Consider the following 18,863-nt stretch of genomic DNA (forward strand, 5'->3'; position numbering starts at 1 on the left):
GTGCTGCCTGGTTTTTATGTTGCATCATGGGAGTTTGTGGAATCAAGGTTTCCGTACAGTCAAAAAAATGTGTGGATGCGACAGGCCTTAAATTGTCTGACTACCTGATCAGTGCCCTGACTACTAGCAAAGGAAGCTGTTTGAGACACACTCTTATACAGTACTTTACAATAGTTTGTTCTTGATCTTTTGAAATGTTGAGTAGCAATAATATTTTTCTCCACTTCCTCTTACAGAACTACACCCAGTACATCCCTCTCTCCATATATGACCTACAGACGTGGATGGGAAGTCCCTCCATTTTTGTTTATGATTGCTCTAATGCAGGAATCATTGTCAAGTCATTCAAACAGTTTGCACTGCAGCGGGAGCAGGAGCTAGAGGTGTGTAATATGTTCCGTTTTCGTGTTTTATGACTTGATTGTAATAATTGTAATACCAAGTGTGTATTGTGTCCCCTAACCCTACCCCCAGCTACCCCCAAACTTAACCATCACATTACGTTTTCTGCCTTTTTTTCGGCATTCCATGTAAGCCCCAGGGCTAATTTTGTTCTGAATGACAGCGGGTGCCGTGGCAAGACCATACAGCAAAAATTGCTGTTGAAAATATAGTGATTTCCATTCACCTTCTCTTAATGGGCGTTCACATTATAACAATAACTATAAAGTTTACTGTAACTATTACTAGTTGTTCAATTAAGATATGTTTTATACGGAGGCTCTACGGTGCCTAGCTTTTAAGGGGTACACATGTGTATGCAATAGGGATGTAATGATTCACAGTGAGCTCATATAAAATCGATTATAATGTGTGACGATTCAAATCGGTTGAGGTGTGAACTGAATCGCACCATGTTCACTTCAAAGCTAAACGTGGACATTTTTTCTTAAATGCACAAAAATCCTAGAAAAGCACAGACAGTTTTAGTTTGTTTATATTTAAGAGACTTTTTCTATTATTTTTTAAATGCCAGTTTAGTTTGTTATTTGAAATAAAACATAGTTTTAATTTTACAAAGAAACATGAAACATTGAAGAAATAATGCAAGGGAATTTGTTCATTTCTAATTTGCTTCAACTCATTTTGTAATGTAAATAGTGTAAATAGTGAGTAAATGGCATCGTGAGATCAGAATCGTGAATCGCATCGCATCGTGAGCTGAGTGAATTGTTACATCCCTAGTATGCAAAGCCTATAAAATCAATTGATAAGCTGAGAATATAGCAAGTTAAAGGTCCTATGTATGAAATTTAACAGCATCTAGCGGTGAGATGGCAAATGGGGTATATGCACACAGAACAAGGACATATTTCATCGAAAATCTCAGCCAGCTGTCTCAATGACATCAGTCAAATTATGCAAACACTTTGTCATACATCAACAATCAAAAAAAGGAGAAGCGCTACAGGCTATCTGTTTCAAGCTACAATCACAGATATGAATAAAGCTAGGTACACTTTTTTACTTACTCAAGGCATGATCACAGAGGCACATAGCAATGCTAAGCGTAGTGTTGGCAGTTCGCTAAAATTGTAAAGTTTTCTTACCAAACACATCGTTTTCATGTAACTCACCGCAATTGAGAGCGAAGTGGCTTAGCTGGCTGAGATTTTAGCGGAATAACGTCATCGCCCCAATTGCATATACCCCCCAAGGATTTACATAAAATCAATGCAAGTCAATGCGTACTGGTTACCAGCATTCTTCAAAATATCTTATTTTTTGATTTGCAGAAAAAAGAGGTCATGCAGGTTTGTAATGAAAAGAGGGAGTTGGGTAATTTTTTGGGGTGAACTGACCCTTTAAGGCACTTTAAGGAGTTTGACTGAATGAGAAAATGAGAGAATTGCGGGTTAGCATTAGATTAATGGATCAGTATTAACATTACACAGTGAATGAGTAAATTAGTATTTTTTTGTCTACTGCTTGCTCTTTCAGTGTATGTGAGAGATATGCAGAGCCGCTGCTGACCAAATGGACCATTTTGTGTTTCCCCCATTCAAAATCAGACAATAAAAAAACACACAACTACATTAGGTGTCAGAATAGAACTTTACCTAAATATACAAAAAAATTATTGTAATGATTTATAACTGTCTATCTACAGAAAACAAACAACAATTATAAAGGATCATCTGTACCTGTTAAGCTGGTTGATGGTCTTGCTTCAATCATGTGTCAGTTATTTTGTAGCCTCTGGAGGTTTCCGGAGTGTTGGACATTGCCACTGCATCTTTTGCAAGAAATTTCTGAACTGACCCTGTAATAAATTAACAGTTAAGAAAATATTTGTAAGTTATAATGTAAAAACTACTTTTAGGATAATGTTTTGTGTTATGTGTTAGTATAAGTCCAAGCATTTTTTCTAAGAACTGAATGCAACTTGAACTTTGACAAACACTTACAGTGAATGAATTAAAGCAATCTGTGTTTAATTAAGGAATAGTTATGACAATGTTCTATGACTGTTGTTATTAATCATAAAAAGGTGACATAGAATGGAAAACAGTTTTTATCTAGGCATAGATGAATAATAAGAGGTCTGTACATAGAAATGACATATTGTGAGCAACAAACACTATTGTTTCCTCCTCCGTATGTAAATCTTGTGTATGCAAAAGACCATTGAATGAGGTCACGTTACAGTTAGGATGTACGCCCCCAACGTTGCATATACCAGGCCATGTTCTAGGCCAGCCGGACGTGCACAGCCGTATCATCGGAAGTTCTGCAGAAATTGAAAATAGGGTTGGGAGATGTGTACCAAACTGGCATCGGACGATGTCTACAGTGAAACCTTGCGATGGACGATGACATCGTTGTCTTCTTTAAATAAGCTGCGACGTTATAAAGTGAGTCGCGTCTAGGAGCAAGTTGCAAATAGACACGTCCTGACTCTTTTCTCAATTTGTCTGAATTTAACCATGAACTTAAGAGTTGAGGATCAAGAAGCCAACAAGTAAACCAGAACTGAATGAATGAAGACGTCAGCAGTAACCTTTCAATCTTTCATCCAATCAGTGAGGGCTAAAGGCTCATAATATCATTATTGTTAAAAAGCTAAGAGTGGTGAACATAGGTATTAGAGAGTAGGGGTTGAACGACCTTAGATTTTTTGAGGTTGACTATTATGTGATAAGTCACATTAACAGCAACTAGTCAATGACGTCATCAATATTTAAACTTAGAGCTACAAACATGAACAATAATTTAAAAACGTTATAAGATTCCTTTCTCACACTGTCTGCACAGCGTATGTGAAAGCACTCATGATGTAATATGATGTCTGCGTGAACAGAATGTGCAGTGGTATGTAAAAACACGTTGACTTAAAATGTACACGTGATTCGGAACGAATGCAATGATGAGACAAACGTTTTTACATTTATTACTTAACGAATGAAATGAATGAAAGAGTTTCTAGTTTAGGAACATTCAATCAACTATTCATTTAATCTTGTGAACTATCCTCATTTTTTTTCTATTAAATGATTTGTTCTGTTTATCTCTTACCAGGTGGCAGCAATAAATCCAAACCACCCGTTGGCTCAAATGCCGCTACCTCCCTCCATGAAAAACTGCATTCAGTTGGCTGCCTGTGAAGCTAGTGAACTTCTGCCAATGAACCCTGACCTTCCTGCTGACCTCTTTACATCATGCCTTACTACACCAATCAAAATTGCCCTCCGCTGGTGAGATATGAGGAACACGTGTGCATTCACATTTATTTATTTAGAAGATTAACCATGCTTTAAAGGGTCACAGTTGATACAGCAATGACAGGTACACGTATGATGAAGCCATTGCCACACGATGACTCTCAGAAAACAGTGGGCATGTGCATTTAAGTGGACAAATATCAGTGGACTATTTCGTAATATAATTGACACATTTCCTGCTGTCAGCTGGTGGCAGGAATAGCCACATCCACGTTATCAGACATCTTTGATTTAGCTAAAGTTTAATCTAAATGCACACAAAAAATACACTTCCAAAAGACACTTTCTGTCAAACTTTTTATTGCTATAAAGTTATTGCTTCGTGGCAACGTTGTTTGGAATCTGTTGTGAGAATCTGCAGTGTCGTGAAGGGGTCATATGGAGTGAATACGTTTTCTTTCCTTTTTTTTTGGTGTGTTATAAGTTTCCCATGCATGTATTAGACATGTATTGCAAAAATGAAAGTGTACGAACAAAAAATGCATTCTATCTAACAGCGAATGCTCACCAAGACCTACTGAAACGCCTCTTGTAACCACACCCCCACAAATCTACATCAGTTCAGGGTATGATTTGACTAAGTCCGCCCCAAATGTATACGCAAGTAAGGTGGCCGTACCTGTCAGTACAATTGCTATTTTGGATGGCTCCAAATATCGTAAGAGGCATTACATTTCCGTCACACACTTGCAGTTTTCGACCAATCACTACGCACTGGTAAACTGGCCAATCATAGCACAGCTCGCTTTTCAGAGCGATGAACTTTGTAAAAATTATGCGTGTTTCAGAGAGGCAGGACAAAGAGAAGATTCAAATGTGCACGGTATGTGAAAAACAGCGTTTTAACCTGAAAACGTGTATACACATTGCATTACATCCCAAATTAAAACGATAATATTAATTTTATCCGTGTCATATGACCCCATTTAATATTATAATATTTACTAGGTTTGCTGACAATCTTATAAATCACCTAGGAGGAGTATAAAGGAATTTTAAGTTGTCATGTTTGGTAAGAACAATACACATACCAAGTCTGGTGACTGTAGGTAAAACTAGCCCCCGTGTGCATGCCAAGCTTTTGCTCTTACCAAGAACTTGAATGAGTGTGTTTTTTTTTGTATTATCTCTTGTAATAGGTTCTGTATGCAGAAGAGTGCAAAGCTTGTGCCAGGAGTGACCTTGGACCTGATTGAGAAGTAGGTGTTGATTTTCTTAAAGCTCCAGTGTGTACCATTTTGAATTAAAAAAAAAGCTAACTGTCCAATTAAAAGTCAGGTACAAAAGAACTAGCTAGGTGAAAAGGGAGTCATTAAAACAGAAATGTATGATTCTTGTCCATAACACAGTTGCTTTTTCATCTACAAAAAGTAAACTTTTCTGTTTCCAAGGCAATGACTTTATATTACATTCCAAAGAGCTCTGTTATCAGCCCCACATTTGAATATCACATCTTATCCTTACAGGCTTTTTTATATTATATTATATTAAAATTATATTCATATTGTATTCTGTTTGTATTGAACAAAACAAAAAGTTGAATGTAAAAAGTTAACTTCTTATAAAAGTTTCACGTAAAAGTTTTGCGAGTGGATCCAGGGTTGTTCCTGGCTCAAAATAAGGCCGAGGTGGTGCCATCCAGATCTTGTACACACACACGAAGGCCTATCTTTAAGTGGCTTAACCAAAGTGCCTTTGACATATTAAAAGTTCTATTAAAATTAGATCAAAATGACAGTTATTAAGTTATATAAAAAAATATTATTCAACCAAACAATTTTTGGCTCATTCCCATCTTGCATTCTCTGTGGTTCCCTTTAAATCATTCAATTATCTCTTATATTTGCTAATGACTGAAAAGTTAAATAGTTCAAATGAATCTGTTCAAATAAGTTTTTTTCAAATGGTTTTATTTTTTCTTCAAAAAACATTGTAAGAGCTGAGTAAAAGCAAACAATCAATAATGCATACACTGATAAATACACATGTGCAGTCTTATTGAACTATACCATAAATAGTGTGACAATCGATCAAAATTTTAGTACACAGGCTAATTTAACAAAGGTTTTTTTTACTGTTCTGTAAAAAACCTGAATAATATAAATGTTAAGTACTGATAATTAACATCTTTAATACCAATCTTGCACCCACTACAAATACCTCTGTGAAGGGCAAAACATATAAATAAATTGTCAACAAAACTATGCCATTCGTTGGTGCTGATGTTTGCCGGATGTACCAGAAGTTAAGTTTTGGCCAAAAAAGTGTGCATGCGCTGTAACGTTGATGTTCTTGCTGGTGAAACCATCCATAAAAGATATTATATAAAAGATAATGTAAATCCAGGGGGTTGTACATAACATAAGTGCTGTCTCTAAAATCAATGTCATTGTTGTGTTTCACCAAAATATATATACATTTCTATATCTCTACACTAGGGCTGTCAACGTTAATGCATGCGATTTATCTTTTCCGATTAACACGTAAAAAAATATATTTAACGCCATTAACACAACATCTGTTTTTTCTATCATTGTCTAGCGTTACATTATGTTATCATTCTTTTATTCATATAAAGGTCTTTACAACCATTGCAAATGGTGCCTAAATAGTTTATTGACACGTCCAGTATAGATTGACAGCTTCTGGCTGTGGAACACAGTTCAACGCAACGCCAGAGGGGTCCAGTCTGTTGTACACATGGGCTAAAGGCTGCGTCAGAATCTGTGAGACAACGCACCAGTATTAAGATCCCTTTGTGCTTGAATCAACATAAACACACAATTTGCCAGAAAGCACATTGTCTAGTATTTTCAAAAACACAGTCTTCAACGAGTTGAATAAAGTCTTAAATGAATGCAGTGTAGTGAAAATAGGAAGCGCGCAAGACCTGCTTAGAGCGGCAGCTCTTAAAGGGGCCACGTTCTTAAACGCGCTGATGTGACTCCAGTCACTAGTGTTAATCAAAGAACAAAAGAAGAAATCAACGTGATTTCATAGCTTAAATGAGTATTCTTCTGTGTTTCATGTATATAGCAGTAAAGACTGTAAAAGTGTTTGAGAACTAAACATTTTTTCTGTATATTTAGAAGGGCACAATTATTATAATGGGTTTGATTAATAGAATTTTTTTTCTAAAGACATCAGTTGCAAATAAATCACTCAAATAAACATGTTAAACAAAATAAATAGTGTATGTTTAATTTCACTATGCGTGCGCAATTAATCACAGTTAATCGAACGAAAAGGGTGCGATTAATCACGATTAAAAAATGTAATCTAATGACAGCCCTAATATGTGTGTTTGTCTATTTATGTCAGGATCCCAGGCAGACTGAATGACAGAAGAACGCCATTAGGAGAGCTCAACTGGATTTTCACAGCTATCACTGACACAATCGCATGGAATGTCCTTCCGAGAGGTTTGTCCCAATAAAATACCATTAACCAACCTTTATAAAAGTCTTTCATGATGTTCCATGAGAGTTATACATTTTTTGATCTTTTAACACAGCGGTTCTCAACCCTGGTCCTTGCCCCCCACGACCCCAACCCCCCACCCGCTCTGAATGTTTTTTGTATCTCTCTTGTTTAACACACCTGATTTAAATCTCTAGCTCATTGGAAGAGAGCTCAATGAATGAACCGCGTTCCGATTGACGTGTTCCCTGAACTGTGTTCATTGCTCTCTACTCCCCGTGAGGACCAGGATTGAGAACCTCTGTTTTAACATTTCACTGATTCTTGAGCTAAGAAAAATTTACATAAGAAAGGTTTAATGTGTTGTATACCCGTAAATGTACAAAAATAACCTAGTGACAGAAATGGTACACTTTTAAACCTTTTTTCTGAAAGTGTATTTTAGTTCCCATTTTATTTTTTAGACATTTCATCTAGTCATAATTTGGTACTTGTTCTGCCACGCAATTGCTTTCTTTCTCTGTAGATCTCTTTCAGAAACTGTTTCGTCAGGATCTATTGGTGGCAAGTCTTTTTCGTAATTTTCTGTTGGCTGAGAGAATTATGAGGTCATATAACTGTACACCTGTCAGCAGCCCCAGGTTACCACCCACATATATGCACTCTATGTGGTAAGTGTATGGATATTAATACTTTGTTTTAATTTACTATTCTCTTTTCACATAGCACCACTATTTTTCAAATGCACTGGCAAAATTACTGTTTGATGTGTATTTAGATCTTTTTTTAGCAATTTACATCATATCAATTGCACGCACAAATTGTTTCACTATTAAATGTACAGTTGAGTTATCAGTACTTTTTGCAACCTTCTTTTTGCCAAGATAACAGCTCTGAGTCTTCACCTATAATCCCTAATGAGTTAACAGAACACCTGACCATAGATCAGAGACAATTCCTTCATGCAGAATCACTGCAGACCCTTTAGATCTCCAGCTCCATGTTGCTGCTTCTCCTCTTCCGTTCTCCCCACTCATTTTCTATAGGGTTCAGGTCAGGGAACTGGGATGACCATGGCAGAAGCTTGGTCTTGTGCTCCGTGACCCACTTTCTTTTGATTATGATGATTGTTTTAGATCATTGTCCCGTCGGAAGATTATACACATGAACGTTTTGTGGTGAATTACTCACCCTCGAGTTGTTCCACAACCATAAGAACTCTTGAACTATGTCACCACCATAGTAACGTACAATCAAAGCATGTGAGGAGACTTAAAGAATAAATGCTTTATGTGAAGTTTATTTACAAAGTAAATGGTGCGCAATATCTTCAAAATATGAATAATAAGAGTCAAGAGGTTCACTTTTACACATCCTTTTGTCATTTTTAGAAACAGTTTCCATGCACTGTAGCCACATATGAAGGCAGCGCATTTATAGCAAACCCCAAGTCGTCTTCCTCAAACAGAAATATTTTCATAATGGACTGAAATTATTTTATACTTTGACATATCTCAAAGTTGTTTAACGATGTTGTTTTTGCAAAGCATCTTCCATTCACAGTCAACACATGCAGGGTGCACAGGAACCAGTGTTTTTAAAGGTAGGGGGGTTGATTTGGAAAGGTGCTAACTTTAGCCTGCTACCACTGAAATTATAATCCCACCCGCCATGCGATTCTCCGTCCAAAGCCACGCCTCCTCCAAACGCATGAATTTATTTCGTGAATCCGCTCTCGCTGTACCTAAATGCGATAGGCCAAAAAATGTGCACTAGCTTTTTCAGGTGTTTTATCAGAGTTGGGGGTAAACTCGGCAGGAAAATGGATCTCGCATCATAGCAGTAGAGGGGGAGGCCCTATAATGAAGCTGGGGCACTGGAATCTGGAACTATTAAATGGTGCCTAGAAGCTAGCAAATACTTTTGAGTATGACATTGACCCATGTGGCACCTTTTTGTGTTTGCAGGCAAGCATGGGACCTTGCAGTGGACATCTGCCTCTCCCAGCTCCCCACCATCATTGAGGAGGGTACAGCCTTTAGAGTAAGCATAAATTAACCTGGGTTTGAGTGAAGATTAGACAGGGAATAGACGTTTCCAGATCATTAAATCTTTAATTAGTTTATAGGAGGTAAATTATGAGAATTTACTTGGCTGTGATTGAGTTAAAGAATACGTTTAACGAAGATGTCATTTCAATGCTAGCTCAGTCCACTTAAAGGACCGTCTCTTAGCCAAGTCCGCCCTCTGTCGCTTTCTCACACACTCGATGTGAGAGGAAGAGCTTGCTACACAGTGTTGGTTTTCTTTCTTTAAAGTACTATTGATGCATACAAATGAGAATGTATGATCATAAGGCCCCGATATTTGGCAGTATGATCCATTATCAGCTGTAGAGAGGTGTTCTGGAGCCAAGAGAAAGGCATTTGCTAAGAAATGGTATATTAAATTCATATGGAAATAAAAAACACTTTGTTCAGTTGCATTGCTCATGCATATCCTGAAAAACAGTCTCAGGCTCAAGAATCAGACTCAAGGCTCAAGCTTGCGCAAAGTGTAGTCTCAGGTCTCCAAATAAACATCACAGTCAGTACTGATAAAATAGTTAAAATGTGTCTGATTTAACAAAATACTTTTCTAGTTTAGCCCTGCACAGTAAAAAAAACACAGCTTCAGGTTCCATCTAGATTTGTATTTGTTATATAGGCCTGGAAAAAACATAAAACCATATTTTGTATATCCACAGCACAGTCCATTCTTTGCTGAGCAGCTAACAGCATTTCAAGTCTGGCTTACAATGGGTGTTGAGAACAGAAATCCACCAGAGCAGCTCCCCATTGTCCTGCAGGTAACTATAAAAGCTTTAGCCATTTTCCAAAAAGTATTATGCTGCCAAACTAAAAAAGCAAACATTGTTTGGTTTTAAAACGCCAATCTTTAACATCACAAATAAACAAACAGGTCTGGATCTAACAGCATTCTGCCCATAGGGTTGGGACTCCTGGCAGAGATTTCTCTTTTATCATCTCTTTCTTTTATCCTTTTTACCAAGTTCCCTTGCTGTGAAAAAGAACAGGATATAGAATTAATATTTTCATCTGAATTATTTCAGGTACTCTTAAGTCAGGTACACAGACTGAGGGCACTGGATTTGCTTGGGCGCTTTTTGGACCTGGGTCCTTGGGCCGTCAGTCTGGTAAGAGAGCATGTGAACCTGAACTTAAAACTACAAAACAAATGCATTAGTAAAATCATATTAATCGAGTATTGTTGGTGCCATATTTTTGATACATGGGTTTCATTTTTTCGATAAACAGAGTACCCTGTGTCACCTATATAATTGATCTTTGGGGAAAAAATGACACACAAATTTTACAAATGAAACTACCTTGCTCAACCTCTTTCTTTTTTCTCCCCCTTCTCTCTTTCTCTTTTTTTTCTCACTCTCTTTAGGCTCTATCGGTGGGGATTTTTCCGTATGTTTTAAAACTGTTGCAGAGTTCAGCAAGAGAGCTGAGACCTCTTCTGGTCTTCATCTGGGCAAAGATCCTTGCTGTGGATAGTGTACGTATCCCTCTAAGTTGTTATTTTAGCACAAGTTTGTGCCCTAAATTGCACATTGTTCTAAAAACTGTTAGAAACGGGTCAGATATGTACATAACCAGATTTGTTTAATTATTATAACCAGAAGTCAGATTTTTAGACCAGCCAACATCATCTTAGTAGTAGAGATATAATCGATCAATGTATGACTTAGAAATGATGACAATAAACTCAGCCTAAAATATTTAACAAAATAGAGAATGCAAAAAAATCGTTCGGCTTTTGCAATGAAGGTGGGCTAAGAAACCAAATATCATATGACATTTAAAAGTGCAACAGACAGAGAAAAATACTCTACTCGCAGACAAAGACAACAGGAATATGCTGTCAACATTAGCTTTCTGTATGTTTATGCCTTGTAACATTGTAAAACACTGTTCTGTGACATGCGTTCAGACATTCAACATGATGCATTGCTGGTAGTTCCTTTATTTCTGCTCCAGAGAAGGACATAATTTTGTCCCTTTAAAAGGTGTTCCTAAAATACAATTTTGGCTGGGAACAAAAAGCAGGTACTTCTGGGAAATCGTTCCGAAAATACGAAATCGTGCTTGTGGTGCGAAAGCCTTTAAAGCGAGCATAACACTTATAGAGTAGTATTGCATACTTCGTATCTTTCCAAGAGTATTTAGTTTGATCACACATAAAAGATAGATACAGCTTTATGACTGTTTCCGAAAACATACGCCGCATGTGGGGGGGAGGGGTAGGCTGAACAAAAGCACGTGCGCACCCATTGTCAACAAAACACAAACATCAGTTTCACATCAGTTTTCAAATGTGGAGATTTTAGCGGCATTTAGAGGGGAGTTTGCGAATTGCGACCAACTGGTCACTCCATCCCTCCCTTTCGAAGCAATCTGGTGGCACTCACAGGACAAAGATGACATTGCGTTTTCGCTTCTTTGCCGTAGGAGATGATGTATTTACCAAAACGTGCTATGTAGGGCATTTTGTCTATTTAGAAACCACATAGCAAATTCCATGAAAGGTGATCCGTGGTGTATTTAAAAATATCGTTCTAACGTAATAAAAACAATGCTTGGTTATTTTTATACTCCTTATTCACCTCTTCATACACCTTTGAAGCCAGTTATGTATATTATACTGCATTTCTGACAGTAGATCCACCTAACTATTACACACAGCACCTTTAAAACTGTAAGTGTGTGGTTTAACCTATGCACATTTCCCAAACCACTTTTGAACAAAACCACTTGACATTGTCCTCAATGTACAGAGTACAAAAAATTTCAGCAAGGTGTTAAACTATCTTGCATTCAGTCAGTCATGTTAATTGAATTTGTTTACTTGATTATTCACTGAACGTGTTATTGTTGTCCACTTTGCATAGAGATTTGTCTTTTGTTTTTCCAAATCTGGAGGTTTTATGGCAACCATGGCATGAACCTTAAATTTAGCTGCATCCAGGGGCGAGGTTAGGAATTGCAACCGACGGCTCACTCCACCCCTCCCTTGCAAAGCACTAAAGTGGCTGAAACAGGACAAAGATGTTGTCAAATTTTTGCTTTGCCGAAGGAGATAATGTATTTATGTATCGTGTACTGTAGAGCAGTTTGTCCGTTTAGGGATACCGTAGAAACTGGGTGTGCCGCCTCACACATCTCAAAAAGTGAAACTGCTGGCTCTTTGATTGGGCCCTGGTGGCTGGCTGCAGTATCGGTCATAAACCCCGTTAACAAATGGGACAGGAGCCAAACTATAAAATCCAATTACTCTTCAAATATTTTTTCCTGTCTGAGCCGATGTGGCCCTGTTGCGCATTGGGCCACCCGGGTTCAATTCCCGTCTCATGGTCCTTTCCCGAACCCACCCCCTTCTCTCTCTCCCACTTCGCTTCCTGTCCTCCTCACTTAACTGTACAAATAAAGCAAAAATGTCAACAAAAAAAAAACGTTGATGTATGTCTAAGTGTTTGTTTTTTTAAACCTTTGGTTTTAGTTAGTTATAAGATGTTATAAAAAGGGGTGTGGTAACATGATTTATTAGTTTACAATTTAGTCATCAGTGAATATCGAATTTCCACTTCATGGTCACTACTGGGCAGCCTCTTGCAGTGAAGTTTTGGCGGATTTTTTTTTTTTAATAAAGTGAATCGTAGCGTCTCATCCATATTTTATGTGGATTTATGGTTAGGGTTTACTATGGATTTCGGTTTATGGTAGAAACAACATGGCGAATTCCATGTCAGGGGGACCGTAGGGTATTAAGATAGAAATAGTGCGTTCAAATGTAATAAAAACATAACGCAAAATTACTTGGTAAACATAAGATTTGATAGTTAAATGTGTGTTTGTAAATGTAACTGTTAATAATTGATAAATGCAGTGTTCAAAATCAGCATCTCTAGTAATTGGTCTGAAAGATAAAATGTTTTGTGTGCCTGCATGTTCAGGTCGAAGGGTAAAGGCTATTGCACATTGGGTCCGAGATGTGTGTACAAAATTTCCGCAAGTTAAAACATAAACACGACCTCACGCTGTGTCAATCACATTTACACACTGCCTCCGATATTTTTGTCCGTTCACAAAAAAATTTGGACTGTTGTTGTTCGATTTGCTGTATCCGTAGCAATGATGTTGAGAGGTGTTTTGCCAATTCAGCGTACACACTGTACAAACAAGCGCCAAAAAACGCATACGAAAATTTCTGACTGTATCTGCATAGACCTTTAAAGTTAAAAAAAAAAAAATATGCCCATTTTATCACTCTTGGTTGAAAATGTCCATCACTGGTATCGCAATCATGTGTCTTAAAGTGGTGCAGTTTTACAGTGGTGTGTATGAGTGTATTCACACAAAATTCTGTTGCAAAACGTATTAATAAATAAAATAAAATTGCTGAATTGTCAGATACAAGTGTTTTTTTTTGTCAACTCTTTCAATGATTTCCCTTTATACAAACTTTGTTGCAGTCTTGTCAAGCTGACCTAGTAAAAGACAATGGACACAAGTATTTCCTGTCAGTGCTGGCTGACCCATACATGCCTGTGAGTATCTTACAATAATTTTTCACTTTTTTTGATTGCAGCATTCATATGATATACAGACAGTAAAACATCACTGTTATTAAAATTAAATTACACATTTATAATTAATTTAGTTGTGAATGGTAAAATAAACCATGAATTTGCACTTTATTTTTTTCTCTAGGCCGAGCATCGAACCATGGCAGTCTTCATTCTTGCTGTGATTGTCAACAATTACAACACAGGACAGGTGTGAAAGAGAATGATACACAGAAAAGTGTGCCGAATCAACACGCACAAACTATCATATCAAATGACACCTATTTTAATCCTTAATGTAATATTGGGCGCTGTGGGGCTCAACCTTTTATGCACAAAACGATAGGTGAGTTACCTCTTCCGACAGACATGTCAGGAATTTTGGTGGGCCCTAGTAAGGATATTGCACATTAAAAACAGACTTCCGGCTCAATGATCATGTGAAGCGAGCACATAAATCGTGTGCTTTTGCTTTACATTGCATTGGATTTACAGTGCAAGTTAGTATTTAATAAAAACTGTGCTGTAATAGAGACAGAGGGCATTTAGACAGAGCGTCCACAACGGGGGGGGGCTATCTAAAATGTTGTTGATGTTTCTTGAATGTTTTCTAGTAATTATTTCTAAGTTCGTAGTCTGTGTGTAGAACTGTGTGTTAGTGTAAATGCTATGTCAGTACAAGTGGGTCTCTGTCTTTTTTTCATTCAGGAGGCGTGTCTGCAAGGTAACCTGATTGCGATTTGTCTAGAGCAGCTCAATGACCCTCATCCTCTCCTCAGGCAGTGGGTGGCGATATGTTTGGGCCGTATCTGGCAAAGTTTTGATTCTGCACGCTGGTGTGGAGTTCGAGACAGTGCCCATGAGAAGCTTTACAGTCTCCTGTCTGATCCCATTCCAGAGGTTCTTAACGTTTGATAGGCTTTTCTGTGCTTCTTTTTCTGACCCAAGCATTTCCTATTCCTGGTTCACATTTAAAGATGACTCTGACAGTTTGTGTCTTCATTTCTCATTGTCAGGTGCGTTGTGCAGCTGTGTTTGCATTGGGTACATTCGTGGGTAATTCTGCTGAAAGAACAGACCACTCTACCACCATTGATCATAACGTGGCAATGATGCTAGCACAACTAATTAATGATGGCAGTCCAATTGTGAGGAAGGTAAGTCATCATTTCAGGCATGGTTTTATAATTTTTATCAGCATTATCATTATAATGGTCTTAAAGGGATACTCCAAAATTCTGCTATGAATTACTCACCCCCTAGTTATTCCAAACTTGTATACATCTCTTTGTTCTGCTGAACACTAAGAAAGAATGTTGGCAACTGACATTTCTTGGACCATCCCAGCTCAGACCACTCCATCCTCAACCAAGAGCAAAATGGACTACTTGTCACATTAATGCGGATGTTACAATACTTGCTATTTAATGCTAAACTTACATAACATGTCAGCAGTTTGAAGTTATAGCTGCATTCAGTGGCCCTGATTGGAGGTTCCTGGGTGGGTGTTTGTGGGGAGTGGGGGTGGGCTCGTTGGTTGTGGTTGGGGGGATTCATTTGCTGGGGCTCTGTAGGTCCAGTTTGGTCTTTTTTTTTGTGGTCGATGTCGGACAACAGAGGAATAAAGTTACAACATGCCATTACTATTTTCCCTGGTTGTTCCTCTGTTTTCTGGTGTCGATCGTGGAGTGGGGCCGAGTTGGACCTGCACGGTTTTCGGGGAGTGGGACTTTCTGGGTTGTGGATGGTGGGCTCTCCCTCTTCCTCGTGGATATTTGCTCAGCTAAAATGCTCGCACCCGTTACGTCCGAAGATCTTAAACAGTCTAAAAGATGTTTTGTTACATGAGCGTGCTACGATTGACAATCAAACAACCAATAAAATCTAATTTGCCGGGTTGCATTAGTCTCAGTTTGGTTGCGTCATCGCCATGTTGACATTAGAACATGTGCAAGATGAGTGCCGTGCCTGCCGAAATTGTGAACTAAAAGGGAGATGTCAGCTCGCCAGTGTGGCAGTTTTTTATTTATTTTCTTCCGACCAGCATCAAAAGAACGTAGTGTGAAAGCGATGTAAAAAAAACGTCCCGGCTAAGCAAGGAAACACAAGCAATTTATTCCACCATCTTAACCGCTGCCACCCTTTGGAATATACATCATGTCGCCCATCTACCTCAAGTCAACAAACAACCCACAAGCAGTCCACGATGGAGAGGTACTCGGTAACAATGCCATATGATAAATCTTCAAAGCGATATAATTACATAACCCATGCAATAGCGTACTTCATTGCAAAAGAAATGCTGCCGTTCAGCATGGTGGAGAAGTCAGGCTTTTGTTTACTGTTATAAAGGTTTGTTGGTATTACTTACTACTGATGCTGTTGTTGATCTACCTCAAAAGTTGCCTTGATTGTTCCATGTTTACATTAAATTGAACCGAACACATTTTGTAACATTTTAAGTTCAAAGTTACATTTTGTTTAAACTTTTATCTTAATATAAGTAGAGTAAGACATTAAGAAGATATTTTGTTAAAAATATTTTTTTTAGGGGTTTTTTTACTGCTAAAAATAATTTTATTTGCTGTATGCCTTAATATTGTGGGTCAGTTAAAAACAGTGGTTGAATACTAACTGTTCTACTTGTCATTTTTACTTTAAAAAAAGGGTCAATAATTATCGATATCGAACGATATGAAGCATCATATTTTTGATATATTTTTTAGCCATATCGTGTTCTGCACAAAAGAAAGAAAGTCATGTTTGAAATTACAAGAGGGTGAATAAATGATGACAGAATTAATTTTTTACGCTAACTATCCCTTAAAGTCTCTGCAAATTGAATCATGTTGTCCTGTATTGTTTCAGTTTCGCTTGTTACACAATTGTTTACCTGTATTATTTCTTTCTCATGTGTTGTGTTTACATTTTTTGACTTTGATTTTTGTTTATCTGTATTTTTGCATGTTTAGGAGCTTGTTGTTGCTCTCAGTCATCTAGTGGAGCAGTATGAGAGTAATTTCTGTACTGTAGCTCTGCAGTTCATAGAGGAAGAGAAGAACTATGCTGTAGCCTCACCTGCCAATTCCACAGGTATCCTGTCTTTCCAACCATTTACTTCCTTTGTCTTTCACTTTTTTAATCTTCCAGTCACTCATTTTTATTAATTATTTAACTAGCTTGCTTTGTATTTATGACAATTTAATTCGAAATATCATTTGCTGAATAATTTTTAGCATAGTATGGTTTATCGTTCACCTACCCATCTAGCATTGTCCCTGATCTTACTGTGTTTAGAGACAGGAAACGTCACACCAGTAAAGGACAGCCCCGCCATACCTCGTTTACGATCGGTAAACTCCTACACAAACCTCAGAGCTGCCACTACTGCTCGAACCCTTAACAAGAGCCTTCAGAACCTCAACCTCAACGAAGAGGGTGAGTCAATTTTTGCACTATACCTCACCTATTTAAATTTTTTGGACAAAGTTTAGACATCTCTTTTTTACGTCATGAATGTTATATGTGCTTATAGGTGGTCCGGCAGCATTTTCACCAGGCAACCTGAGCACCAGTAGCAGTGCCAGCAGTACACTGGGTAGCCCTGACAATGATGAATACCTCCTTTCTTTTGAAACTATCGACAAGATGAGGAGAGTCAGCTCATACTCTTCCTTAAACTCTCTTATCGGTAAGATGCCCTGTTTAACAACATCTACAGTTGTAAGAAAAAGTAAGTGAGCCATTTTCTGTTTCCTGTTTTTCTGCTTAAATTGGTCATGAAATGTTCTCTGATTTTTAACAAAGTCACAAATAATAACCTACACAATATTTCTAAACTGATAAAACACAAACAGTGATGATCTGTCATGTCTCTATTGAGCACACCCATTAAACATACGAAGTAATGGGGGGGGGAAGGGAACCTAAAGGCATCTGGTGTCACTTAAGGGCGGTTTCACATCAGCACTTTTGTTACGCAATCTGGTTCGATTATCATCACAGTTTGTGGTTTGTTTGGTTTGTCACTGTCTTTCGAACCTGGGTGTGCACTCGCAAACTGTAATGAGTCCGCTTAAAAAGGGAGATCTGGAGTTCGGTTCATGTGAACTCCATTGTGCTTCGCTGCTGATATGAACGTAATCATACCGAACGCGGAGTTGAGCCGCTATTAATGACATAATATTTGGTGAAAATGTGTGCTTTGTGTGCTTTTCACTCACTTTTCTGTCTAGCGAGACTGACGTAATCTTAGCAGAGAGCTGTATTTCTCATTTCTGTTTGCCTTCAGCATTCTTAAGAGCATTTGCAGTACATTCATAGACGGACGAAAGTGTTGTTATGTACTGAAGATTTGGAAATAAAACTAACGGTTCAAAAATGTTATGCATTTCCCACCTTCTCCTGTGTCATCGTTAATAGCAACAGGGTAAACAGCTGCCAGCTTGATGACGCAAACGACCCGCGGTTCAGACCCAAAGAAATTATAATATGAACACAGTCCAGCAGGGGCATTGGGAGCAATCTTATTAGGGTTCAGACCATGCAATAGAACTAAATGTTAAACCAACCTAAATTTTCCATGCAATGAATGGAGAATAACGGTGTGGTTTAGAGCTAAATTTATTTAAATAAGCACAGACACATTGTCAGTGTGCTTTTCAAAAGCACCATTAGCTAATGTGAGCCATTCCTTGCAAAAAAGAGATTGTAGAAGACATACAGATCAAGGGTTGTTGATCTGAGTCCACAGTTAGACAAAATTGAGATGATATAGTACTGTGGATATTCTCCTTAGAAGTTGGCGCACAGCCGGAAGTACTCAAAAGACAAAATGCAGAATCTTCAATGAGGTAAAAACAAAGTTTTTTGTAACAGCTAAAGACTTATAGGATTGATTAATGCTGGTTAACATCTCCGTTCATGAGTTAAACAAAATCTACATTTACCTTTACATTACATTTATGCATTTGGCAGACGCTTTTGATCCAAAGCGACTTACATTGCTTTATCCTATACATTTTACATAGGTATTTGCAATCCCCTGGGATCGAGTCCACAACCTTGCGTTGTTAACTCAATGCTCTTAC

General features: G+C 37.8%; 1 protein-coding gene across 4 annotated transcripts in view; it reads left to right on the forward strand.

Annotated features, from left to right (window-relative positions):
• Nucleotides 1-18,863, forward strand: part of rptor (regulatory associated protein of MTOR, complex 1) — a 69,032-nt gene that overhangs the window by 14,811 nt on the left and 35,358 nt on the right. For all 4 annotated transcript variants that reach the window (XM_056750030.1, XM_056750032.1, XM_056750031.1 and 1 more), the window contains exons 6-21: nt 237-383; nt 3,520-3,695; nt 4,862-4,921; nt 7,044-7,144; nt 7,669-7,813; nt 9,110-9,185; nt 9,889-9,990; nt 10,255-10,338; nt 10,596-10,706; nt 13,681-13,755; nt 13,919-13,984; nt 14,482-14,673; nt 14,790-14,930; nt 16,746-16,866; nt 17,071-17,211; nt 17,309-17,464. In XM_056750030.1, coding sequence (XP_056606008.1) covers nt 237-383; nt 3,520-3,695; nt 4,862-4,921; nt 7,044-7,144; nt 7,669-7,813; nt 9,110-9,185; nt 9,889-9,990; nt 10,255-10,338; nt 10,596-10,706; nt 13,681-13,755; nt 13,919-13,984; nt 14,482-14,673; nt 14,790-14,930; nt 16,746-16,866; nt 17,071-17,211; nt 17,309-17,464 — 1,894 coding nt within the window. The remainder of the gene's footprint in view (nt 1-236; nt 384-3,519; nt 3,696-4,861; nt 4,922-7,043; nt 7,145-7,668; nt 7,814-9,109; nt 9,186-9,888; nt 9,991-10,254; nt 10,339-10,595; nt 10,707-13,680; nt 13,756-13,918; nt 13,985-14,481; nt 14,674-14,789; nt 14,931-16,745; nt 16,867-17,070; nt 17,212-17,308; nt 17,465-18,863) is intronic.

Source organism: Triplophysa dalaica, chromosome 6 (genome assembly GCF_015846415.1).
Source record: "Triplophysa dalaica isolate WHDGS20190420 chromosome 6, ASM1584641v1, whole genome shotgun sequence".
Classification (NCBI taxonomy): Eukaryota; Metazoa; Chordata; class Actinopteri; order Cypriniformes; family Nemacheilidae; genus Triplophysa; species Triplophysa dalaica.